At 40.0% G+C, this 20,862-nt stretch overlaps 1 protein-coding gene across 2 annotated transcripts in view; it reads left to right on the plus strand.

Moving 5' to 3' along the window:
• Positions 1 to 4,029: 4,029 nt before the first annotated feature.
• The window catches only part of Calu (calumenin), a 28,070-nt gene continuing 11,237 nt past the window's right edge, over positions 4,030 to 20,862 (plus strand). Inside the window, exons 1-3 of one of the 2 annotated variants that reach the window (XM_028762600.1) lie at positions 4,030 to 4,112; positions 11,422 to 11,652; positions 16,984 to 17,177. In XM_028762600.1, the coding sequence (XP_028618433.1) occupies positions 11,432 to 11,652; positions 16,984 to 17,177 (415 nt within the window). In that variant the 5' untranslated portion in view covers positions 4,030 to 4,112; positions 11,422 to 11,431. Of the gene's footprint in view, positions 4,113 to 11,421; positions 11,653 to 16,983; positions 17,178 to 17,249; positions 17,444 to 20,862 lie in introns of both variants that reach the window. The other variant, XM_028762601.1, reaches the window with a different exon arrangement.

Below are 20,862 nucleotides of genomic sequence, written 5' to 3' on the forward strand. Positions count from 1 at the left end.
GAAAAGTTTAAAGTACTTGACATTCTGTTTTTAAAAATAAGCAAAAAGTATATGAACCATCTCCATTAAAGAAAAGCATATGCTATAATAAAGAACCTTTAACTATGGGAACCAAAAATTCAAAATTAGTTACAGAGTGTTCCTCAGCAAATAAGGAAACAAGATGATTCATCAACTGAAAGAGGGGGGGAATGATATCACAGCAAAGACTTCATTGTGATAGGCAGAGACAACATGTATCCAGGCACCTCTAAAACTTCAACAAGACCAGAAGGCATGAATTGTTGGTCACACTTCTAAGATGAAACATGTTAAACTTCATCTGAGAACACATCTGTATGGGCTTCAGAAAAGCTGGATAATACCCATCTTCAAGTCCGTTGACAAGTAAGTATCTATCTCAAGTAACTTTCCTCTTTTTTGTTTCTTAAGCCCTTTTTATAATTAGGTATTTTCAGAAAGTGTCTATGATACGTAGTAATTTTTGCTTGGTCTATATATAATAAATACTGTTAATTTTGGTTTTAGTGAACCTACAAAGTTATTCTTCTTTTTGTGCTTGTTTGTTTGAATCCCCACCTTACTCAAAACTAGTTTTCATGTTTAAAAAAGTCAAGTGTCGGGCTGGAGAGCTGGCTTGGTGGTTAAGAGCATTTCTTCTTGCAGAAAAATGAATCCAACCAATTAAACACTGTAAAAGGCTCTATAATACGCTCAGATGTTGAACAGAGTAACTTTACCTCCGTTTACTTTAGCTAGAGGCACTTGAAGACTTGGTTAACTCTTTTCATTCATTTATACAGAAGACATCCACCTCTAATAACTACAACATCCTTGAAGTTCTATACCTTAAGTGCTGAAGTCTCTTCATTAAATGAGTGGTTAAGGTATTCTACATTACAATAAGCTGGGATTTTTTAAATTAAATGATTTATTTTGCTAATAAAAAGGAAATAGAGAAAACTACAGTGACTCCTAATAGAGTCTCATTTCCATTTCTGCCATTAAAATAAAATGTAAGATTTAGTTATGCCTACAAGGACTTTAACATTCTGACTTCCTTTTGGGAGATGGAAGTAGGGTTTAAGATTGAACCCAGAGCCTTCATGCATGCTAAGCAAGCGTTTTACTATTGTGCTACACCCCCTCCCATTAAAATTGTGATTTCTAACAAGTCTTATCTCTATCACGGTTATTCATATCTTGTACATAAAACAAATAGTCTTGTTAAGAGAAAATTTAATAGGAATATTATATTGTTATCTAATTTATTTTACAATGTGGCTTTCTATTTACTTTCCCCAACTAAATCTGGTTTAATACCAATCTAATAAAACAGATCTGGCCAGTAGCCAATAGGTAAGAGCTATGATAAATTAACTGTTGATGATCAGTCTTTCCTAGAGTTGGGGTTAGCCTAAGCGAGATTATAGCTATGAAATCAAGCTGGCCAGAACCAAAGCAAACAGTTAAAAAGAAAACCACCTCACTAGAATTTAAAAAAAAACAGATTTGTTTTAAAATTTCAGTTATAAATAAGATAGTTCACAGAATACAAGTAATTCTAAATACAAGGGTAAATATACAGTCAAGCTAGGGTTAATTAGGGTTTTTGGTTTGGTTTTTTTTAAATTTTTGGTTGTTTAAATGCCCATTTCCTTCACTAGTTACTTGTATGCCACTGGCCCAGACAATGTTTTTGACTATTTTTTGCATGTTTTACTCTTAATATGTGTCACATCATGACAAATACAGAGAACTTAAAAAATAGAACTGGAACATAATGGCCAATATTTTTTTTTTTTTGGTTTTTCAAGACAGGGTTTCTCTGTGTAGCCCTGGCTGTCCTGGAACTCACTCTGTAGACCAGACTGGCATCGAACTAAGAAATCCACCTGCCTCTGCCTCCCAAGCGCTGGGATTAAAGGCGTGTGCCACCACTGCCTGGCATGGCCAGTATATTTTAATGATGTGATCCAGAAGTTGTTTTCTTAACAGTTTTAACAGGCTATTCCCCTCTCTTGAAGATCGCTCTCCTGCCTACTATTCAGCCTCATCTACGCCAGATGCTAGGAACTGTTTCCTAGAAGCATGGAGTATTAATAATATTCAGTGAGTAGTATGTGTCCCTGCATCATGTGCAAAATACAGTGTTTGGCCAATGGGGGAAGAGTGGACGAGGACCAAAAGAGCAGGTGTACGTTCAGACTGAACCTTCTTCAGGCTTGTTAGCTGATTAGACCCTCAATGATGTGGAGAAGTCAGAACATTACTAGTCCAGAGCCAAATTATTCCAGGACATATTTAACCTTCTTACTATCGATTTATTTAAGAACCTTTTCCTTCTCTCCTCTGTAACTGACCTAACAACAATGTCATGACCATTAGGCAAGTCGTGTGGACTGTAGAAACAGAACACTAATTTCCCTTGGAATGTGTGTCTTAGCAGACCACTAGCTTCCACAACTGAAGAGCTAAGCGAGTCTTCGGATGACTTATCTGAGGGTTATAAGGAAGGCTTTCCCATTTTGCTGTAACCCATTCTCTGATGTTCCCACCAATGTATTTGAAACAATTTTCTTTGTTCTATTACTATAAAAACTTCATCAAACTGTTACTACATTGGTATGTATAATCTGGGCTCCTAGTCATGGTCACTCACATTTAGCTCCAGAATAAACTTTCTCTGAGATGAGAGTTGTATTTTGAGTTGGTAGTTTGAACGCCTCAAACAGTAGTTGCCACCCTTTTCTCATCTTAAAAAGGCAAGGTAATTTGCTTTATTGTCTTTCATGAGCTTGGTATTTGTTTTGACTGAACTTAAACTCTAGAGGCTTTGTGTGCTATTCATTGCATGTATGCTGAAAATATAGTAGCTCTCAATGAATAATGCTTTAATTTCATGGCACTGAGTAGGTGATGGGGCTGAGGTTAGTTCAGTGGTAGTATGACTGTCCAGAATCCTGTGCAGAGTCTGTGTTTAAACTCTCCCTGCCCCTCACGCTCCACCCAAAACTAAATTGCTAATTTCCTGTTTCTTTTAAATCTGGTGCCTTCAACGCGACGGGTTGCGTTCTATTCCATTCACTTAATATTGCTGAGAATTTACTTGGACCTGGGCTGTAAGCTGCGATCTCTTGATGCATAAGTCAAGCCGGATCCTATTTTGACACTTGGTCTAATCGAAGATGTAAGGATAAGCACCGTTACTTAACGATATCTGGCTGTGTACTGAAAATCCAAATTGCCAGGAAAGCAAATACATATTATCTGTTTGTTTACTGACCAGGAAAGATTCCTAGAACTAACACCTTAACTGAGCACTGGCAATGTCACTACTACAGCTCCCATTAAGACATTCCAGGATGACAACCTGTTTCATGACTTTTTCATGACTGATGGCTTTCAGTAGCTGAAAAATCGAGAAAGATCTTTCAGGCAGAGGAAGCCGCTTTGTGAACAAAGACCGCATGGGTGTGAAATGTAAGGCTGTTAGGGAAGGCCGGGATCCTGATGGTTTGGACAGAGGTGCGAAAGAACATGGTGGGTGGGAATCGAAGCTGAAAGGTCGATGTTGGCGGGACGGAGAGCTGCTGCAGTAGATCAACTGCGTCTCTCAAGAGCCACGGTGGGCAGTGACGTTACGGCGGGATTATTCCGGCCCCAGGGGTTTGGAGACAGGAAGAAAGCTATCAGAATAACACTTGAAGCCTTGGGAATCAGGGTTGCGTGCGGTAAATGAGGACGTGGCGGTCAGTGGGCCACGGTCAGAGAGCCGCGCCCACACGCCCAAGAGCAGAGAGCTAGGGCTCAGCGTCCCCACAGGCTGGGCAACCGGAGCTGGGCGGGAATCCGGTCCACGCAACTCGGCGCGCTCGCGGGGACGTGGCGATTTCCAGCCAATCCCGTCCACGCGATTGTGAGACCAATGGCCTCACGGAGAAGCAACGCGTCAGCAGTGATCGTGCTGGTGATTGGTGTGAGGAACCCCGACAAGACGGATGGGGGCGGGGCTAAAAACCACTTCCGGTTGGGCGGTGCTTGTGCACGGGAGCTGACTCCCTGGGTGAACCGCGGCTACGGTATCCTGCGGCGTGGAGCACCCGGGAAAGGTAAGTTCTGTGGTGCTGGATGGGTCCTCGTGCGCTCTTATTCTGTCCGTCGGCCTTGTTCCCATTCGTAGTGGGTCTTCTTCACTCCGGTCCCAATGCACCCAGAAGGGCCCGATTCTCCACTCTGGCCCCTAGTGTGCAGTCTCCGACTCGCTGTCCCGCAGCTCTGCGGAAAGGGTTGTAGCTCGGCAGACACTAGGTCCCGGGCCCTGCGCCCTCCTGGGTACCGTTTTGTACCTGGTTTCGCGCGTCCTTGTTCTTCTCCCCGGGTCCCTCCACTCAGAGTGCCCTGGGACTAGAGGGTCACTTTTGTTTGTTTCCTGAAGGTCGGAGAGAATTTGGTACAGTGTAGTATCCCTCCCTGCCACCTCCCGCGACTCTTGGAAGCTGCCACCCCGCCCCAAGGCCACGTCCCGAGAATGAGTTGCAAGTGCCAAGAAAGAAAGTGTTAGCTGTTTTACAGGGTGTAGGAACATGGAGAACAAAACGAATGAAAACACAATGTCATTATTTTTAAAACTTCTTGTTAATTAGAAAGGAACGCCTCAGTTTACTATGTTTGGCTGCATATTGTCATTATGGAAATAGTTTTCACATGTTAATTAGGGAGTTAATTACCTTTAAATAATCACGGTTTTTGCTTGTCACTTCCAAGTGTTCTGATTTTTGACATGCTGTATACAGAAGTGAACTTAATTTTAATTCCCAATAGTTGCTGTAATTAAGAGTAGTTTGCATTTTGTAAAATTTCTTTTGCGTGAGTTGGAAGACTCAGTGGATTTCTGCTAAAACTTTTGGTTCTTTAATCGAAATTCCTAAGCGTTCAAAGCCTTGGAACAGAATTTTTTGAGAATTGTATTCACTTCCTGTCATGAACTATTAAGTCAGCATTAATAAATTGGGAATAATAGCACTCCAGTTTATTTACTTGAACTTGAAGGTAGAGAAACCTGGAATGGCTGATAAATTATTCTCTGCTATACCTGAAAGCTGACCCAGGACAAATATATATTTGACCTCATTCAGTTAGATTTAAGTATCAAGCAATAGTCACCACTATGTGTTCTTTGGTCCAAATGTGGGACCAGAGATAATCTATTACTATTTGTGTAAGAGGCAAGTCTGTCTAGTTCTACTATGAGTTTGACAGTGTTTCAGGGGTCTCCAACAGGATACTTTGAAGATTGAAAAGGAGTCATGAGCTCACAAAAATACTGAGTATGTGTGAGAGGATGGTATTCTTCTCAGTGTCATTCTCGTCATTGTTGGGCACCATTCATATAGTGATATGTTAAATGATGTGTTCTATCATTGTTTCAGTACAAGAGACTAATATGTTAGTATTAGCTCAAATTTCTTTGCAACATAGATGATCCAGGGATGTTTCAGGGATAGCCAGGAAGAGTCATGGGAAATGCTTGATTAAGATCCTTGGTTCTCTCTATATAAACTTGTTTTTTCTGTCTGTGGCTTTGATGTTGTTTTGTGTGTGAGAAAGTCTCACTGGGTAGCTTTGGCTGACCTGGAATTCATTATGTAGACCAGACTGGCCTCAAACTCACAGGAAATCAGCCCATCTCTACCTCCTGAATACTGAGAAGATTAAAGGAATGCACCACCACACCCAGCTTTTCTATGAACTTTGAATATAAGTGCCATTAGGCTATAACATATAGGACTAAACAGATAAAATAACATAATATTTATTTACAGGGACAGGTAAACACCTACCATGGTATGCTTGTGGAAGTCAGAGAGATGACTTGTTAAAGTCCATTCTCACCTTCCACCATGTAGATTCTTGGGTCCAACTCAAATTGTTAGGTTTGGTGGCAAATGCCTTCACTGGCTGAACCATCTTGCAAACTTCCTAAAATCACATATTTGCCAATAGCTGGCTTTTGGCCAGATCCAGTCATAAAATTGGGAGTTGGAAAGCATATCAAAGCCAAATTGCTCCCAAATATCACCCAACTGATCCAATAAAATGTACTGGTTTCTAAAAAGTACAAGACTTTACATTAGGAACTGTAGAGAAATAATTTATATTACGTAGCAATTGTTTCAAAACTACAGAATCTGGTGGGTGTGGTGACTTATGCTTGGAATCCTAGCATTTAGAAAGCCCAAGTGAGAGAAATGCCTCAAGCCAGAGGTCACTGAGCAACAAGGTCTGGGCCAGTATGAGACTCAGTGAGACCCTCTACCTCCACCCACCCCCACCCACACAAAACTGCAAAAGTGAGAGGTCTCAGCCACTGAAGGTGTTTGCCAAGCTTGACAGCCTGGGTTTCAGATGCAGCACATAATGGCGCAAGGTGAGAGTTGCCCTCTGACCTGAGCCCACATGTGCCCACATGTATGTACATGCACACACACACATAAATAAAACAGTATAGCTTGTGGTCATTATTGTGGAGTAATACAAATGAGTTTCAAGGTAATCAGTGCAGATTTCTTTTAACTGGGGTGATCAACCATGGTCTTTTCATCTAAGATCTTGTTTGATTGCGGTTTTTTTTTTCCATCTAAGATCTTAAAATTTTTTAGACTTCCGACACTGACTGGTCTAAAATAACTACACATTCTCTTATGCATATTCAACGTAAATATACAGCAGAATCCAGTACTAGACACCAAAATTTTTTTGTCTGATGTTTTTCTTGAATAAGTTGGCCAGTGAATCATATTAAAATTTCATTCCAAAGAACCTTTCCCCCACACACACAATTTCTAGAACCTTTTTCTTACAGTAAGTTTTTGTTTTTCTTGAAGTGTTGTTTGAGATTTTTTTTTATTTTATGTTTGGGTATTTTGCTTGCATAAGTCTCTGCACCGTGTATGTGCAGGTCCTGAAGAGGACAGAAGAGGGCATGAGTTCTTCTGGAACTGGAGTTACAGACAGTTGTTAGCCACCTTGTGGGTATTGAGAATTGAAGCCAGGTCCTCTGGAAGAGCAGTCAGTACACTTAAACACTGAACCACCTCTCCAGCCTCATAAGTAAATTGATTTTTATGGCCAAAGAATTTTTGTTTGTGCTTAATTGCTTTGGTTGTAGAACTGATGATATTCCGCCCTCCTGTATTTCTTTCACTTGATTTATTAGAATGTATTGGTAAACTAGTGTAAATTGACTGCACTGAACAAGTACAAAATGATTTGTCATTATGAAAGAAATCAAGGATGATTTGACTTTGGTGTGACAATCTACCAGTGGTTCTTCTACTAAAGTCTGCACTTGAAGAATGCCAATAACAAGGTCATTTTTATTTCTAGATTTCACAACCCGGTCTCAGTATAGTTAAGTATAATGCTATCAAGTTGTTACCCTTGATTTCCATTAAATAAAGTAGACCCTTAAGCACAGAGTCCTCTGCTCCAGGGTGGAGAAGTACCTTTCTGCTGGGTATCCTAACTCAGAAAACTGGAATTTTACCACCACACCCATTTCTCCTACTTGCTAGCATTGAGCAATGGGTCTTTGGTCAACCAGAATAATTGTGGAATTTCTTTAAATTAACATTTCTGAAGGGATGAATTTAATATAGCCATCTAAGTTGCCAGAAAAGATGGGTGAGGTTTGTGCTAAAAGTTGAACTTTCAAGGAAACTTAATTTTTTGAAACAGGGTGAGTATAGTCATTTATATAAAATGTAGCACTTCTAATCATGTCTTAGTTTCCACTGGTTACATTTTAAATGTTTACTAGTCCATGTGGCTAGTGGTCACCATACTAGCTAGACCTTTTGGGTTTTTTTTAGAGACTTAATCTCAGCCATAGCCTAGGCTTGCCTAGAGTCTCTAACTTAATGTTTTGTTGTTGTAACTCAGTGTGTCTGTGTGTCAGTTTCCACCTCCTTGTTCCTTTTGAGACAAGCTCTTTGACTGAATCTACAGAAGCTCCACCCATCCTCCTGTCTTCACTCTTCACTGTGCTGGGCTTTTGGGGTGCTGGAGATTTTAGCTTGGGTCTAATTGCTGGCCCAGCAAGCACTCTTCCCACTAAGCCATCTTCCTTACAGAACTTTAAAAAAAAAATTATTCAGAGTACAAGTTTCTTATTGTCTGTTGCAGAGAAGACTGGCCCTTGGCTTTGCCAGTTGGCTGGTCCTGGTTGGGCACTTTATTTAGTGATAAGATAGAAGACCAGATTTTGAAGCGACTGTAGATGGTGAGGAAACAGAATCAGGCAAGTACAGATAGTGTGGGTGAAGATAAGCTTGAAGTAATGGCTCTCTGGGAAAGACTGGTTTGTGTGGTTGGGAAAGTCAGAAGAGAGTGTCATATTCCTTGGGATTGGAGTTACAGACCAAGAGAGCCATCCTGTGGGTGGGTACTGAGAATCAAACCCTTCTCCTCTAGAACAGCAGCAAGTGCTCTTAACTTCCCAGCCTTTCCTTGTTCTTTTTTGGTTGGTTGGTTTGGGGTTTTTATTGTTTGGGTTTTTTCTTTGTTTGTTTTGGGTTTTTGTTTTTTTGTTTTGTTTTGTTTGGGAGAGGGGTTGTTTGTTTTTTGAGACTGGGTAGCCCTGGCTATCTTGGAATTCACTTTGTAGACCAGGCTAGCCTCAAACTCAATAGAGATCCTCTTCCTTCTACCTCCCCAGTGCTAGGATTTAAAGCATTTGCTCCATGCCTGGCTGCTTCATTTATTTTTAAGGACTTTTATATAATAAGCATGATTACCATTGGCTGTGCTAAGCATTTTATTAGTTTTTGTAATCCAGAGGGCTCTATAAAGCCAAATTAATGGTTTAAATTCATTAAGCCACTATTTGAGGATGGGGAGGTGGACATATTGAAGGATGTATAATACATTGGCATATTTAATTTCCATATTCCCTTACACAGCTCTCTTCCTTTGTTCTACTTCCTAAAATTTTGAAACAGAACCAGATAGAGGTGTTTTGGGGTTGCAATTTGATTAACAGCTTCTAAGTTAGATGCTTTGCTGAGAGAATTTTCTGATTGGATAAGTATTTGCATATACATGTGAATGCTTAGACTAGTTAGTTTCACTAGTGTTGTCCCTAGGGAAGAGGAACCCTTTGTTGCTGAGGTTTAATCTTCAGAAGATGTAGCATCCCTGACTACTGTAACTTGTATTCATTTCTTGTGGATGTAGTGACAAATTGCAACAAACCAAGTAGTAGTTTGGTTCTGTTTTAATTACTACTTGTGTGAATAATATGGGTATGAACTTGTGGAGGTCAGAGGACAGCTTCATGTGGGGTCAGTTCTTTCTCTCCCCTGTATGTGGGTTCTGGGGATCAGATTCCAGGCTTTAAGTAAGAGGCACTTTACCCCTGAGCCATCCATCTCACCTGTCCTTGACTTGTTTTTTGAACTGAAATCTATATCCTCTAGCAGTTAAGAAGGCTAAAAGTTCAAGCACAGGTGTTGTCGGCCATCCTCTCTTTGAAAGATGTTCCCTCTCTGGTCTGGTAGCTGTCAGCAGTCTTTGGCAGTCCCTGACTCTCCTGTGTATCACTTCTATCTCTGCCTATCATAGCAGAGCCTCCTAAATCTATGTCCAAATTTCCTTTTTTGTAGGACACCCGTCTTTGGACCCTCACTAAATGAGTATGACTTCATTTTAATTTGATTACATCTACAAGGACTGTATTTCCAAATAAAGGCACATTCAGAGATACCAGGGATTAGGCATAATAGAGGAAGAATAAGAAGTATTGTGAAATTGCTTTAAAAAAAAACACTTATTTTTCACTGATAGAATGGGAGTGTAGACATTCAGCATTCGTGTTCCACAGTGAAAATATTAATTAAAATATGAAAGCCCAGTGCTGGACAGACATCTCAGTGGTTGAGAGCCCTGACTGTTCTTCTAGAAGACCTGGGTTCAATTCTCAGCACCCACATGGCAACTCACACTGTCTTTAACTCTAGTTCCAGGGGACCTCACACCCACACACAGACATGAATGCAAGCAAAATACCAATGCACGTATTAAGTGTAATAAAAATATGAAAGCCCAGGAAAACTATTCCTTTTTTTTTTTTTTTTTTTTTTTTTTTTTTTTTTTGGTTTTTCGAGACAGAGTTTCTCTGAATTGCCTTGGCTGTCCTAGAACTCACTCTGTAGACCATACTGGCCTCAAACTCAGAAATCCGCCTGCCTCTGCCTCCCAAGTGCTGGGACTAAAGGCGTGCGCCACCACTACCTGGCTATTCCCTTTGTTTAATGTTAAGGTTTTGATGTTGTCCCTCTCTAGTAATAGTATAAGTTGTTTGTAAAGTGTATGAAATTAGTTTTTGTATTTTTATTTTGTTTTGGTTTTCAAAACAGGGTTTTTCTGTGTAACAGCCCTGGCTGTCTTGGAACTTACTCTGTAGACCAGACTAGCCTCAACTCATAGAGATCCACCTGCCTCTGCCTCCCAAGTGCTAGGTTAAAGGCATTTGCCATGATGCCTGTCATGAAACAGGTTTTTAACTGTTAACACTGTCAGCTTTTAACTGACAGTGTCTCTGGGATTTGTGCCCCATTTTTCATTAGTGTTCCAGGCTTATGCACATTAGATTCACCTGTGACTATGGTGGGGGGGTGCGAGCAGGTCTTTGTACATGGCAATACACAGACACATGTACACAGAGCTCGGGAATCTGAACTCTGTATAGTACCTGGGGGGTCTTTGTGCCTGAGTAAGTCTGGGAAATGCAACTATGCAGATAGATAAAGTTATTGTTAACTTTCGAACTGACATCCAAATGGGTTGGTGATTCAAGATTAGGCTGATGAGAGACTTGTGGTGCTATGGGGCAAGACGGCTATTGAGTATGTGAGTGGTTCCTGCTCCAGTGATTCTCAGTCACCAGAGAAGCTTTGAAAACCACCAATGGTGGATTCAACTTGAGAAATTCTAAAGGGGGGCACTTAACTCTTCTAGGTGATATTCTAATATTCAAAATAATATATTTGAAGACCAGATCACTGACAAAAGTAGAAAAGCAAAGGACCTTCGTCTTGTCTTTTCAGTTTTGTTAGCATTTTTAACAAAAAGGCCAAATTTTTTTTGGTGTTCCTTGAGGAAAAAACTATAAAGTTGTTATTTGAACTATAAATTCCTAACTAGCCTAGAGTCATAAAGGAAACAGTCCTACTACAGTAACTGGAGGTCTAATAACCTACTGTACTCATTTTACAAATTAAGTAATGATACTTGGGTAATATAAAAGACTTAGATACATGGACATATCAAATTAATAATTTAATTGAGACACATTTTGATTTCTTGCTTGTTATCAAGCATACTGCCTTCGATGTTAACTACCTTTCCTTTTCCTTTAAGATTGGTTATCATGGACCTGCGTCAGTTTCTTATGTGCCTGTCCCTGTGCACAGCCTTTGCTTTGAGCAAGCCTACAGAAAAGAAGGACCGAGTACACCATGAGCCTCAGCTCAGCGACAAAGTTCACAATGATGCTCAGAATTTTGACTATGACCATGATGCCTTCTTGGGTGCAGAAGAGGCAAAGAGTTTTGATCAGCTGACACCAGAAGAGAGCAAGGAAAGACTTGGGTAAGATGTCTGTCCTTGGCCAGGGGAAAGGTCCAGAGGTTACTAGGTTGAGAAACACCAGCAGTCTTTTTTTTTAATTTTCCTTTTCTGATTCAGTCACTACTAAATCTGTGCCAAGCTCGTCTTCTGAGTACTAACAAGAGAATTGCTATCTCTAAAATCTAATAAAATTCCTGCTGTCATATACTTCTCCACTGAATAACAATTGCACCTCATTCTTCTACAAAGCAAAATCATCTTCATAAAAGTACCCAGAAGGCAGTAGGCTGGAAAGATGGCTAAGAACACATACTGCTCTTTCATAGGACCCAGATTCAGTACTTGTGTCAAGAGTTACCCATCCATCTGTTACTCAAGTTTTAGGTCATCTGATGCCTTCTAGACTCCAAGGACACCTGCACTCATGCAATTGACAACACATGATTTTAAAATAATAATATATTTTCCCTAAAGTACCAGTAGTACTATATCCAGCTTAAACTGATCATCTTAATTCCAGAACATTATATGGGAGTTCTTAGTTCTGCTGCTTTTAATTTTGAAAAACCTTCTGTAATTTATCCGTTGAGCCCAGGCTAAGTAGTTTAAGTACCTAATAAACTAGAAACTGGATTCCCTATTTCTGTAAAGTTGGTGGTTTTTTTCTTTAAGATTTATTTTTATTTATATGAGTACACTATAGCTGTCTTCAGACACACCTGAAGAGTACATCAGACCCCATTACAGATGGTTGTGAGCCACCATGTGGTTGCTGGGAATTGAACTCAGGACCTCTGGAATAGCAGTCAGTGCTCTTAACTGCTAAGCCATCTCTCCAGCCCTGTTGGTGTTCTTTAATAAAAGTCAAACCAACCATTTTAACAGGAGTGTCCAACCTTTTGACATTGTGACATGATGATGTCATCTACAACAAAACCAGGGTTGGGGGGCTAGCTTAATGGAAGAACACTTCCCTGTCTATTCAAGGTCCTGTACTTGATCCCCAGTACCTAATAAAACAGAACAGTAAGAAGTAAAGACAAAAATGACTTACCAAATGATGGCCTCATTTTCAGAATAGGCTTTCAGTGATGCTGTTCTAGTCAAGTTCTGTGGTCCTAAGCAGCTTCTTAACCTAAAGACTCAGCAGAGGGGCTGGTAGGATGGCCCAGTGGGTGAGGACACTGACTGCTCTTCCAGAGGACTGGGTTCAGTTCCCAGCACTCTGTTGTAGCCCAACACCATCTAACTCGAGTTCCAGGGGCTCCGTCCATGTCCCCGTCTGGCCCCCACAGCCGCTGCACACATGTGGCACAGAGAACACCAGCAGGTGAGACACAGTCACACGAAACTTTTTCTCTGTTCTTAAATCTACACCTAGTAGAATCCGAAACTCACTTTTTTGGAGTTTTATACATGTCTTTTTTTTTTTTCTTGGCTCTTTCGAAACTCTGATTTTTAAGAAAATAAAGGTCAATCTGTGAAAATATTTTCCTGAATGAGTACCATTGGTTGGCTTTGTAGACTGTTTTCAAGAGATGTGTGCGGGCGGTGGTGGCGCATGCCTTTAGTCCCAGCACTTGGGAGGCAGAGGCAGGCGGATTTCTGAGTTCGAGGCCAGCCTGGTCTACAGAGTGAGTTCCAGGACAGCCTGGGCTATAAAGAGAACCCCTGTCTCGAAAAAACAAAACAACAAAAAAAAGAGATTTGTGTAGCAGTGGTACTACACTGCTATTCTTTTGCCATTGTGTGCAATGCTATGATTATAAGATACTATTCTAGAGTTTACTTTTATAGAAACTTAAATATCAATTTATTCTTTGTGTTACCTAAAGTGTGACTAAAGTGTATACTGTTTTATTCTTCAGCACTGATGTAGGTAATAAAAAGATTTTGCTCTGTAGAATAAACTACTGCTTAACATTTGAAGATAGATTCAGAAACATACATCACAAAGCCAATTTTCTATTAGGTTGCTTCTCTGTCTTTGAGAAACCATGCTTGCTTTTAGCTTTAAGCTTCTAACCGTGCTAACATTTTAGGCTGAAAAGAGCAGTAGATAAGGGTGCTATCAAGCCTGTGTGTCATACCTGTTAATATTATATGCCCAACCTATACTTTGGTCTGAATGAGTCTCTGTGGAATTACTCTTAAATAATGGTGACCTTTAGGCTTGGGGTCACCTAGGGTATATAGGACTTCAGTGAGCCTCCTCTGGCTTTGCAGGTAGTAGAGTAGCTTTGCTAGCAGCTTTCAGTAGAGAAAGAGTTTTCATTTTTACCACCAGTAAATATCAAAAGTTCAGCACATTGAGTAGGCTATATACTATTAGAAAACCTGATGAAGCCGTGTTTTTAATACAATTTATAAATGAAGTAAATAGTTTGTTTTCCCCAAATTTTAGAGATAGTGACAGACATCCTTCATTAATGCAGTAATTAGTTTGGAAGCAAGACTCTTAGGTGAAGCCTGGACAGCACACCAGTACTTGGAGACTAAAGGAAAAGGATTGCTAATTCAAGCCTAGATTACATAGAGATTCTCTTTCCCCAAGAGAGAAGATCCCAGATAAACTCCTACTGTGGCATTTTAAAATATTGATTTGGTAGCTAACTGTTCATCAAAATTTGTAAATCACAGTCACCCCTTTCTCCCCTGTCATTCTATAATAGTAATTATTAAGGAGAAAATCATTGTATATCATTACAAAAATTAAAACTATTTTTGAAATCTTTAATAAGCATTTTCAGAACAAATTTAGAACATAATTTTCAGTATCTTTTTCTCTTAATGTTGACAAGTAGAACTTTGTGCTTGTATTGGCTTGGGTTTTTTGGTCTTTTGAGATAGTATCTCACTGCATGGAACAAGATGGCCTCCTTCTTGGGGTTATTTGTCCACTTTTGTCTCCTAGTTCTAAGATTACAGACATATCTCCTGGGTGCTAGGACTTTTTTTTCTTTTCTTTGTTTTTGTTTTTTGAGACAGGGTCTCACTGTACAGCCCTGCCTTGGTCTAGAACTCACAGATGCACCTGTCTCTGCCACTCTGAGTTTAAAGGCATGTTCCACCATGCTTGGCTCAGTGCTAGAATTTTCAGGCATGAGCTGTTATGTCAGCTTTTTTCTATGTTGTTTTATTTAAAAGGGGGAAGGAATATTATGTGATAGTGTTTTGACTATCTCAGGGTGGCCTTGAACATACTATATAGCTGAGGACGACTTGAATTTCTGGTGCTCCTGCCCCTACCTCCTCAGTGCTGGGTTACAGTCATGTGCCACTCCATTGGGTTTAAGTGGTACTGGTGATTGAACCCAGAGCTCCATGCATGCTAGGTGAGCTCTATCATGCTAGGTGAGCTCTGTACCAGCTGAGCTACAGTCCCTTTAGATCTATTTTATTTTATGTGTATGAATGTCTTGCCAGCATATATATATATATGCACCACAGGTATGCCTGGTGTCTGCAGAGGTCAGAAGAAAGCATCAGATCCCTGGAACTAGAGTCATGGATGGCTGTGAGCCGTGATGTGGGTTTTGGGAACTGAGCCTGAGTCCTGTTCTTAACCCCTGAGCCATCTCTCCATCCCTTACTTCCTTTCAGAAGGTTGTTTGTGTGTACACGTACAACAGGCTATATATGGCTCGTGAAGTGAAAATATTTACTAACTCTTTCCAAAAAGAGTTTGCTAATCCCTGGATTAATACATTTGGTGTGTTTATCTGGGATAGAATGCTCTGCAGCCTTAACCTTTGTTGAGAGACGCTCATCTTGAACAGTCATATGCCTATTTTATCTGGGCAGTCCTTCAGGATATTTATTTATAATGACTTAAAAATACCTTCTGGGGTTAGGAGGGGTTCCGATACTCTGCCTACTTTTTTTTTCTTAGTAGTGGTTCCATTGGTAGCAAGTACCATATAGATAATGCAGAAGTTTTCTTAATCTGGTACTGTTATTAAAATTCTCTGATAAAACTTACCCTGTGTCCATGCAGCCAGGGCTGGGGGAGGGGGGTGTTTAGGAGATGCCATCTTGGTGCATTCCCTTTTCTGTCAGTGTTGTAGGCTGAAGTTAGAAGAGCGAACATTCTGAGGGAGAGTGCTAGAGTCGAGAGTTGAGAGTTAGGTAACCAAGGTGAGGCTATATCTGTATGAGGCTGTTACAGACTTGCTAGGAAGAGCTCTGATTTGTAATCCCTTTCTCATGCTCTAGACATGAGACAAACAAGAGCTAAGAAAGTGCATTTGTTACCAGCATGTATCGTTTTCCATCAAGCATAGGATGTGCTGACTGTTCGCTTCCTGAAAGCTTTGATACAGTGTCCATTGTAAACTGGGCTGCTTACTGTGTGGCTCTACTTAGACTGCTGAGCCCTCTATAAATAGGAAGTTACATCTTTAGAGTTTTTATATCATGAGCATTTATTTGGAGGTCACACTCAGGTCCTCACAAGTGACAGGCAAGCACTCTACTTCTGAGCCACACTCAAAGCACATTGACTTATTTTTAAATCCTTAATTATAATGACATATATAGAAGAAAGAAGGCTATAAAGGAAGTATATTCATGCTTTATTTAGCTTTGTTGTTTTGCTTTATAATCTGCTTACTAATAAACCTTTCAGCTTATTAACAGTCTTGTAACCAGGAATGCATATTCTTTTCATATCATTTCCTCAGAGTACTGTTCTTATGAAGTTATATATATAATCTCCAATTTGATATAATTCATAAAAGCTAGTTATTTTGGAGATTAGTGCCTCTACATTCATTTGTTTTTTTTACAATTGTCATGCCATAAAATATATGTTATCTGTGGATTTTTTTTTTTTTTTGAGACAGGGTCTTACCAGAGAGCTTTTTGAAAAAAATATATCTCTATATTTTAACAAAAGTATAGCTCTTTTCTAAAAGCAAGTAACTTTTTAAAGTCTGATTTAGATATCTTAAGTGCTAAGGAAGTCATTATTAGTGCTCGTGATTATTCACCAAGAGGTAGACCTGCTCTAGTAAACAGTAAAGAAAAACAGAAAGATTTACATCATGTTTGATGTAGAACTGAGAGCCCAGGTGGACTGGGCGTTCAGGTTAGACCCACCTAACTACAAAGAGACTGGCTGGGTCATTGGCCATGATCTCTTCACCTTTTCCAGACGGCTTGTTACACCAGGAACAGGCCAACAAAGTGCAAAGTATTCCATTGTCTGTTTTGGAAACTTTTGGTTTTTTTTTTAAAATTTCCTTGTGTTAGACCTGGGCGATACCTCTATGGTCACAGCACACTCCTGGCTACGTCCAGAGACTTGTTGTTTTTTTAACCTCTTGCTGGATTTCTCTGCATTTTCTACAGAAAGATTGTAAGTAAAATAGATGGCGACAAGGATGGGTTTGTCACTGTGGATGAACTCAAAGGCTGGATTAAGTTTGCACAAAAGCGCTGGATTCACGAGGATGTAGAGCGGCAGTGGAAGGGGCACGACCTCAATGAGGATGGCCTCGTGTCCTGGGAGGAGTATAAAAATGCCACCTACGGCTACGTTTTAGGTAGGTCCCTACTATCTGGGGGAAAAAGCTTTGTGGACCTGGCCCTTGAAACCCGACTGTTTTGTCTTGTAGAATGATTGTAGATAAAATAGACGCCGATAAAGATGGGTTTGTGACGGAGGGGGAGCTGAAGTCCTGGATTAAGCACGCCCAGAAGAAATACATATATGACAATGTTGAAAACCAGTGGCAGGAATTTGATATGAATCAAGACGGCTTAATCTCCTGGGATGAGTACAGGAACGTGACTTATGGCACTTACTTGGGTAAGGGGCGAGATGTCAGGCTGGCCGAGACTGTGTGGTCTTGAGTCAAAGAAACAAATGGGTCAGACAGGAAAGAGGGGGATACTGTGCTGGACTTCAGTAGTTTGATTCTGAGTTGACTCCCCTTTGTTTCATTATTTTAAAATTTGTATATTATATGTTTTAAATTTTAATTTTGGTCCTCCATAGACTGACATGTACGTCTTGAGCACTGCAAATGTATTTTGCCATTTTTTTCTATAAAGATATATAAATAAAGATATATAAACTTAGCCTAAAGAGGTATATACGTACATATACCTCTTTAGAGTAAGTTTCATGTAAAAAACTGTATTGTTCCAGCAGTGCAGAACAAGAGGCTTTGTTTTGAGGTATCTTACCATGGTACTATTCAAATTTGGGGCCTGAAATTCAAATCAAATTAGATTTTTTGTAACTGGTTAGAATAAGAGGAAACTATTGGTAATGAATGAAATAAAATTCAAATAAGATAACTGTCAGTATGTCATGCTTACTGAAGTTTACAAGTGAAAATCTCCCATTTGTTTTCTCTGGCACGTGAGTTTATATGCGCCTGCTTTGCAAATGCTTCAAGGCAAATGTTACTTTGATTGCTTTGTTATTGATTTGGTAGCCTTTTTGTTGTTGAGGCCACTGGTTAATAATTTTTTCTTTGACATTGATGCTTTTCTGCTTGCCTGCTGCTGAACTCCAGGTGGCAGTCTTACTGAGCTGGTGAGCAAGGTGCTTTATTAATAGAGATTCCTACGTTGTAAATAGTTTCAACTTGAGACATGAATATATAAATGGCACTTTTTGTACTTTAATTCTAGAATTAGGCAAGTTAGAATTACAGGAAACTAACTGACTAGTAAGGAGTGTGTAAAGGTCCATTTCCCCACCAGGTAGCCAGCTGTCTATGTTAATTACAGGGCCGAATGCGTTTCTGGTGGAGACTTATTTCTGTATTGGGCCTGTTCTCGTTCCTAAGACTAAAGTCTCTCAGGTCTTGACATTTAGCCAAGAACCAAACATACCCACCCAATTAAGAACATGTGTATTAAGAACCCAGCACAGATGGAGAGCATTCCTGTTTCCTGCCCTCTGGCTGAGACCCAACACTCTTCTGAGTCAATCAAAGTTAATTATAAATATGAAGCAAAGGATAGGCTAGACTATCCGTGATCTCAACAATGGTTTGCTAATAAATCTCTGCTCGGCTTGGGTACTCCCTTGCTGTCCAGATTCTGCTTCAACTGTGTATAATTATGTGCATAAAAATCTGTTGAGAGCTTTCTTGCATCACAGGGCTGATGATTCAATGTAGTGGGTATTTCTACAGCCTGAGACAAAGCACAAGGCAAAGCACTAGCTGAAGAAGTAATGTCTTTATAAGGCCTCTTTCCCAGGAGGGCTGTGGGTAATGAGCCCTCAGGGGGTAACAAGTTGGCTTTAGAGACATGCTGAGGAGTTTTGTGAGAATGTATTATTGATTCATTTTGAGTTTGTGTATAAATCATCTCAGCTTTTAAAGGTTATTCAGTGATTCCACTTTCCACAAAAGGAACATTTGTACTGTATGCACTCTGTCTCTCTAATAAGTAAAATAAAAGATACCAAGATTGGCCAGAGGCTGTAAGCAAGGCCAGCAGGGACTGTAAACTGGTGCTTGGGATAAATGCCACACTTAAAGTAGTGTGCCTTCCTTTTTCTGTTCTTTTATAGGAGTGTGTTGCTGTCCGGCTGCTTGATTCTAGTCTCCATGTTTTACTGCAAAGAAGGGGACAGAGGGCTCCTGGGAGTCTAGTCTGAATGCATAAATTGACTTATGTTACATAATTTTACCAAAACTTGGTATTTGTTTTAAAACTACAACTTAGTATTTGAAGAAGATGTTATTTTCTTTCCATCCTTCATCCCTAACCTATTATGGTTTTGAGTTTACCTATGCAGAATCCCACGGCCTCATGTGATTCAATACTAGTGCTCTTTACTAAATTTTTGACAATCAACAAAGAAACTTCAAGCTACTTAGTTTTCAGGATAGGACAGTTTTTATTTTTGTTTTGTGTTGTTTCTCTAATGACTTGGGTGTTTGATTGTTGTAGGGGGGAGTTGGTTTTGTTTTTTTGAAACGGTCTCAGTATGAAATCTTAGATGGCCTGGAGCTTCCTATATAGACCAAACTGGCCTTGAACTCACAGATCTGCCTGCCTTTACCACTTAGCCTCTGGAATGCTAGGGTGAAAGGCTTGAGTCACTATGCCTTTTGTTTGTTTGCTTGTTTGTTTGTTTGTTTGTTTCCTTGTTTGTGCTTAAAATACAGGGAGAGTGCCCTCTAATATCAGAGGTCAACAATGTGGTGGTATTGTTCAAAGAGACCAGTGAGCTTTTTGATACCATGCCTTTTTACTTGGTGTTTCAGGAACAATAACTTCATACGTTTAATATGATATTCTCTACTTCTCAAAGTATCCTCACACCTCAAAGATCCTTTATATCTTTTCAGTTTACAGAAATTAAAGTGTAGTCTCCTAGATACCATTGTGGAAAACAGCTGCTGCTTGTATAACTTAGATTATGTAACAGTCAGATTACTCTATGTTCCACTTGGTTATATCTTGATTTTTTTTTAAGTATGTATGTGTGTTTCTGTGTGCCAGAGGAGGCCAGAAGAGGGCACTGGATCCCCTGGGACTGGAGTTACAGATACTTATGAGCTGCCATGTGGTTGCTGGGAATTGAACCCAGGTCCTCTGGGAAAGCAACAAGTGCTCTTAACCACTGAGCCGTTTCTCCAGTTCCATATTATAGTATTTATTTTCTAATAAAAGCTTGATCACAGTATAATTAACATCTAGAATGTATCTGTCACTTCCCAAAGATTCCTTGTGCCTTAACTTTCCCCCTGCCTTTGTTCCTGATACACCATTGACCTACTTGCTGTAACTCGGGACCAGTCTGCATTTTTACTTGTAATTCCCAGTAGATGTTGTTGAGGGTGGTGTTAGTTGGACCATTCAAAATGATGATGTTCTTTTTGCTTGAGTCTAAGTGTCCTTAAAATGAAATGAGACAAAAGACCTTTGATACCCAGAGTCTTAATGGAAGTTTAACATTTTATAAAAATGGCAATAGCTCATAGTTACTGGGTGCCAGCTATATATGCCAGATGTTGCTATATATGCCAGATGTTGCTATATATGCCAGATGTTGCTATATATACCAGATGTTGCTATATATACCAGATGTTGCTATATATACCAGATGTTGCTATATATACCAGATGTTGCTATATATGCCAGATGTTGCTCTTTAGCTTGGTTCCCTCCCTCCCTCCCTCCCTTCCTCGGCGCCCCCCCCCCCCTCCCTCCCCCCCCCCTCTTTCTTTCTTTCTAGACAGGGTTTCTCTGTATAGC

The sequence above is a fragment of the Grammomys surdaster genome, unplaced genomic scaffold (assembly GCF_004785775.1).
Source record: "Grammomys surdaster isolate TR1022 unplaced genomic scaffold, NIH_TR_1.0 134, whole genome shotgun sequence".
NCBI lineage: Eukaryota > Metazoa > Chordata > Mammalia > Rodentia > Muridae > Grammomys > Grammomys surdaster.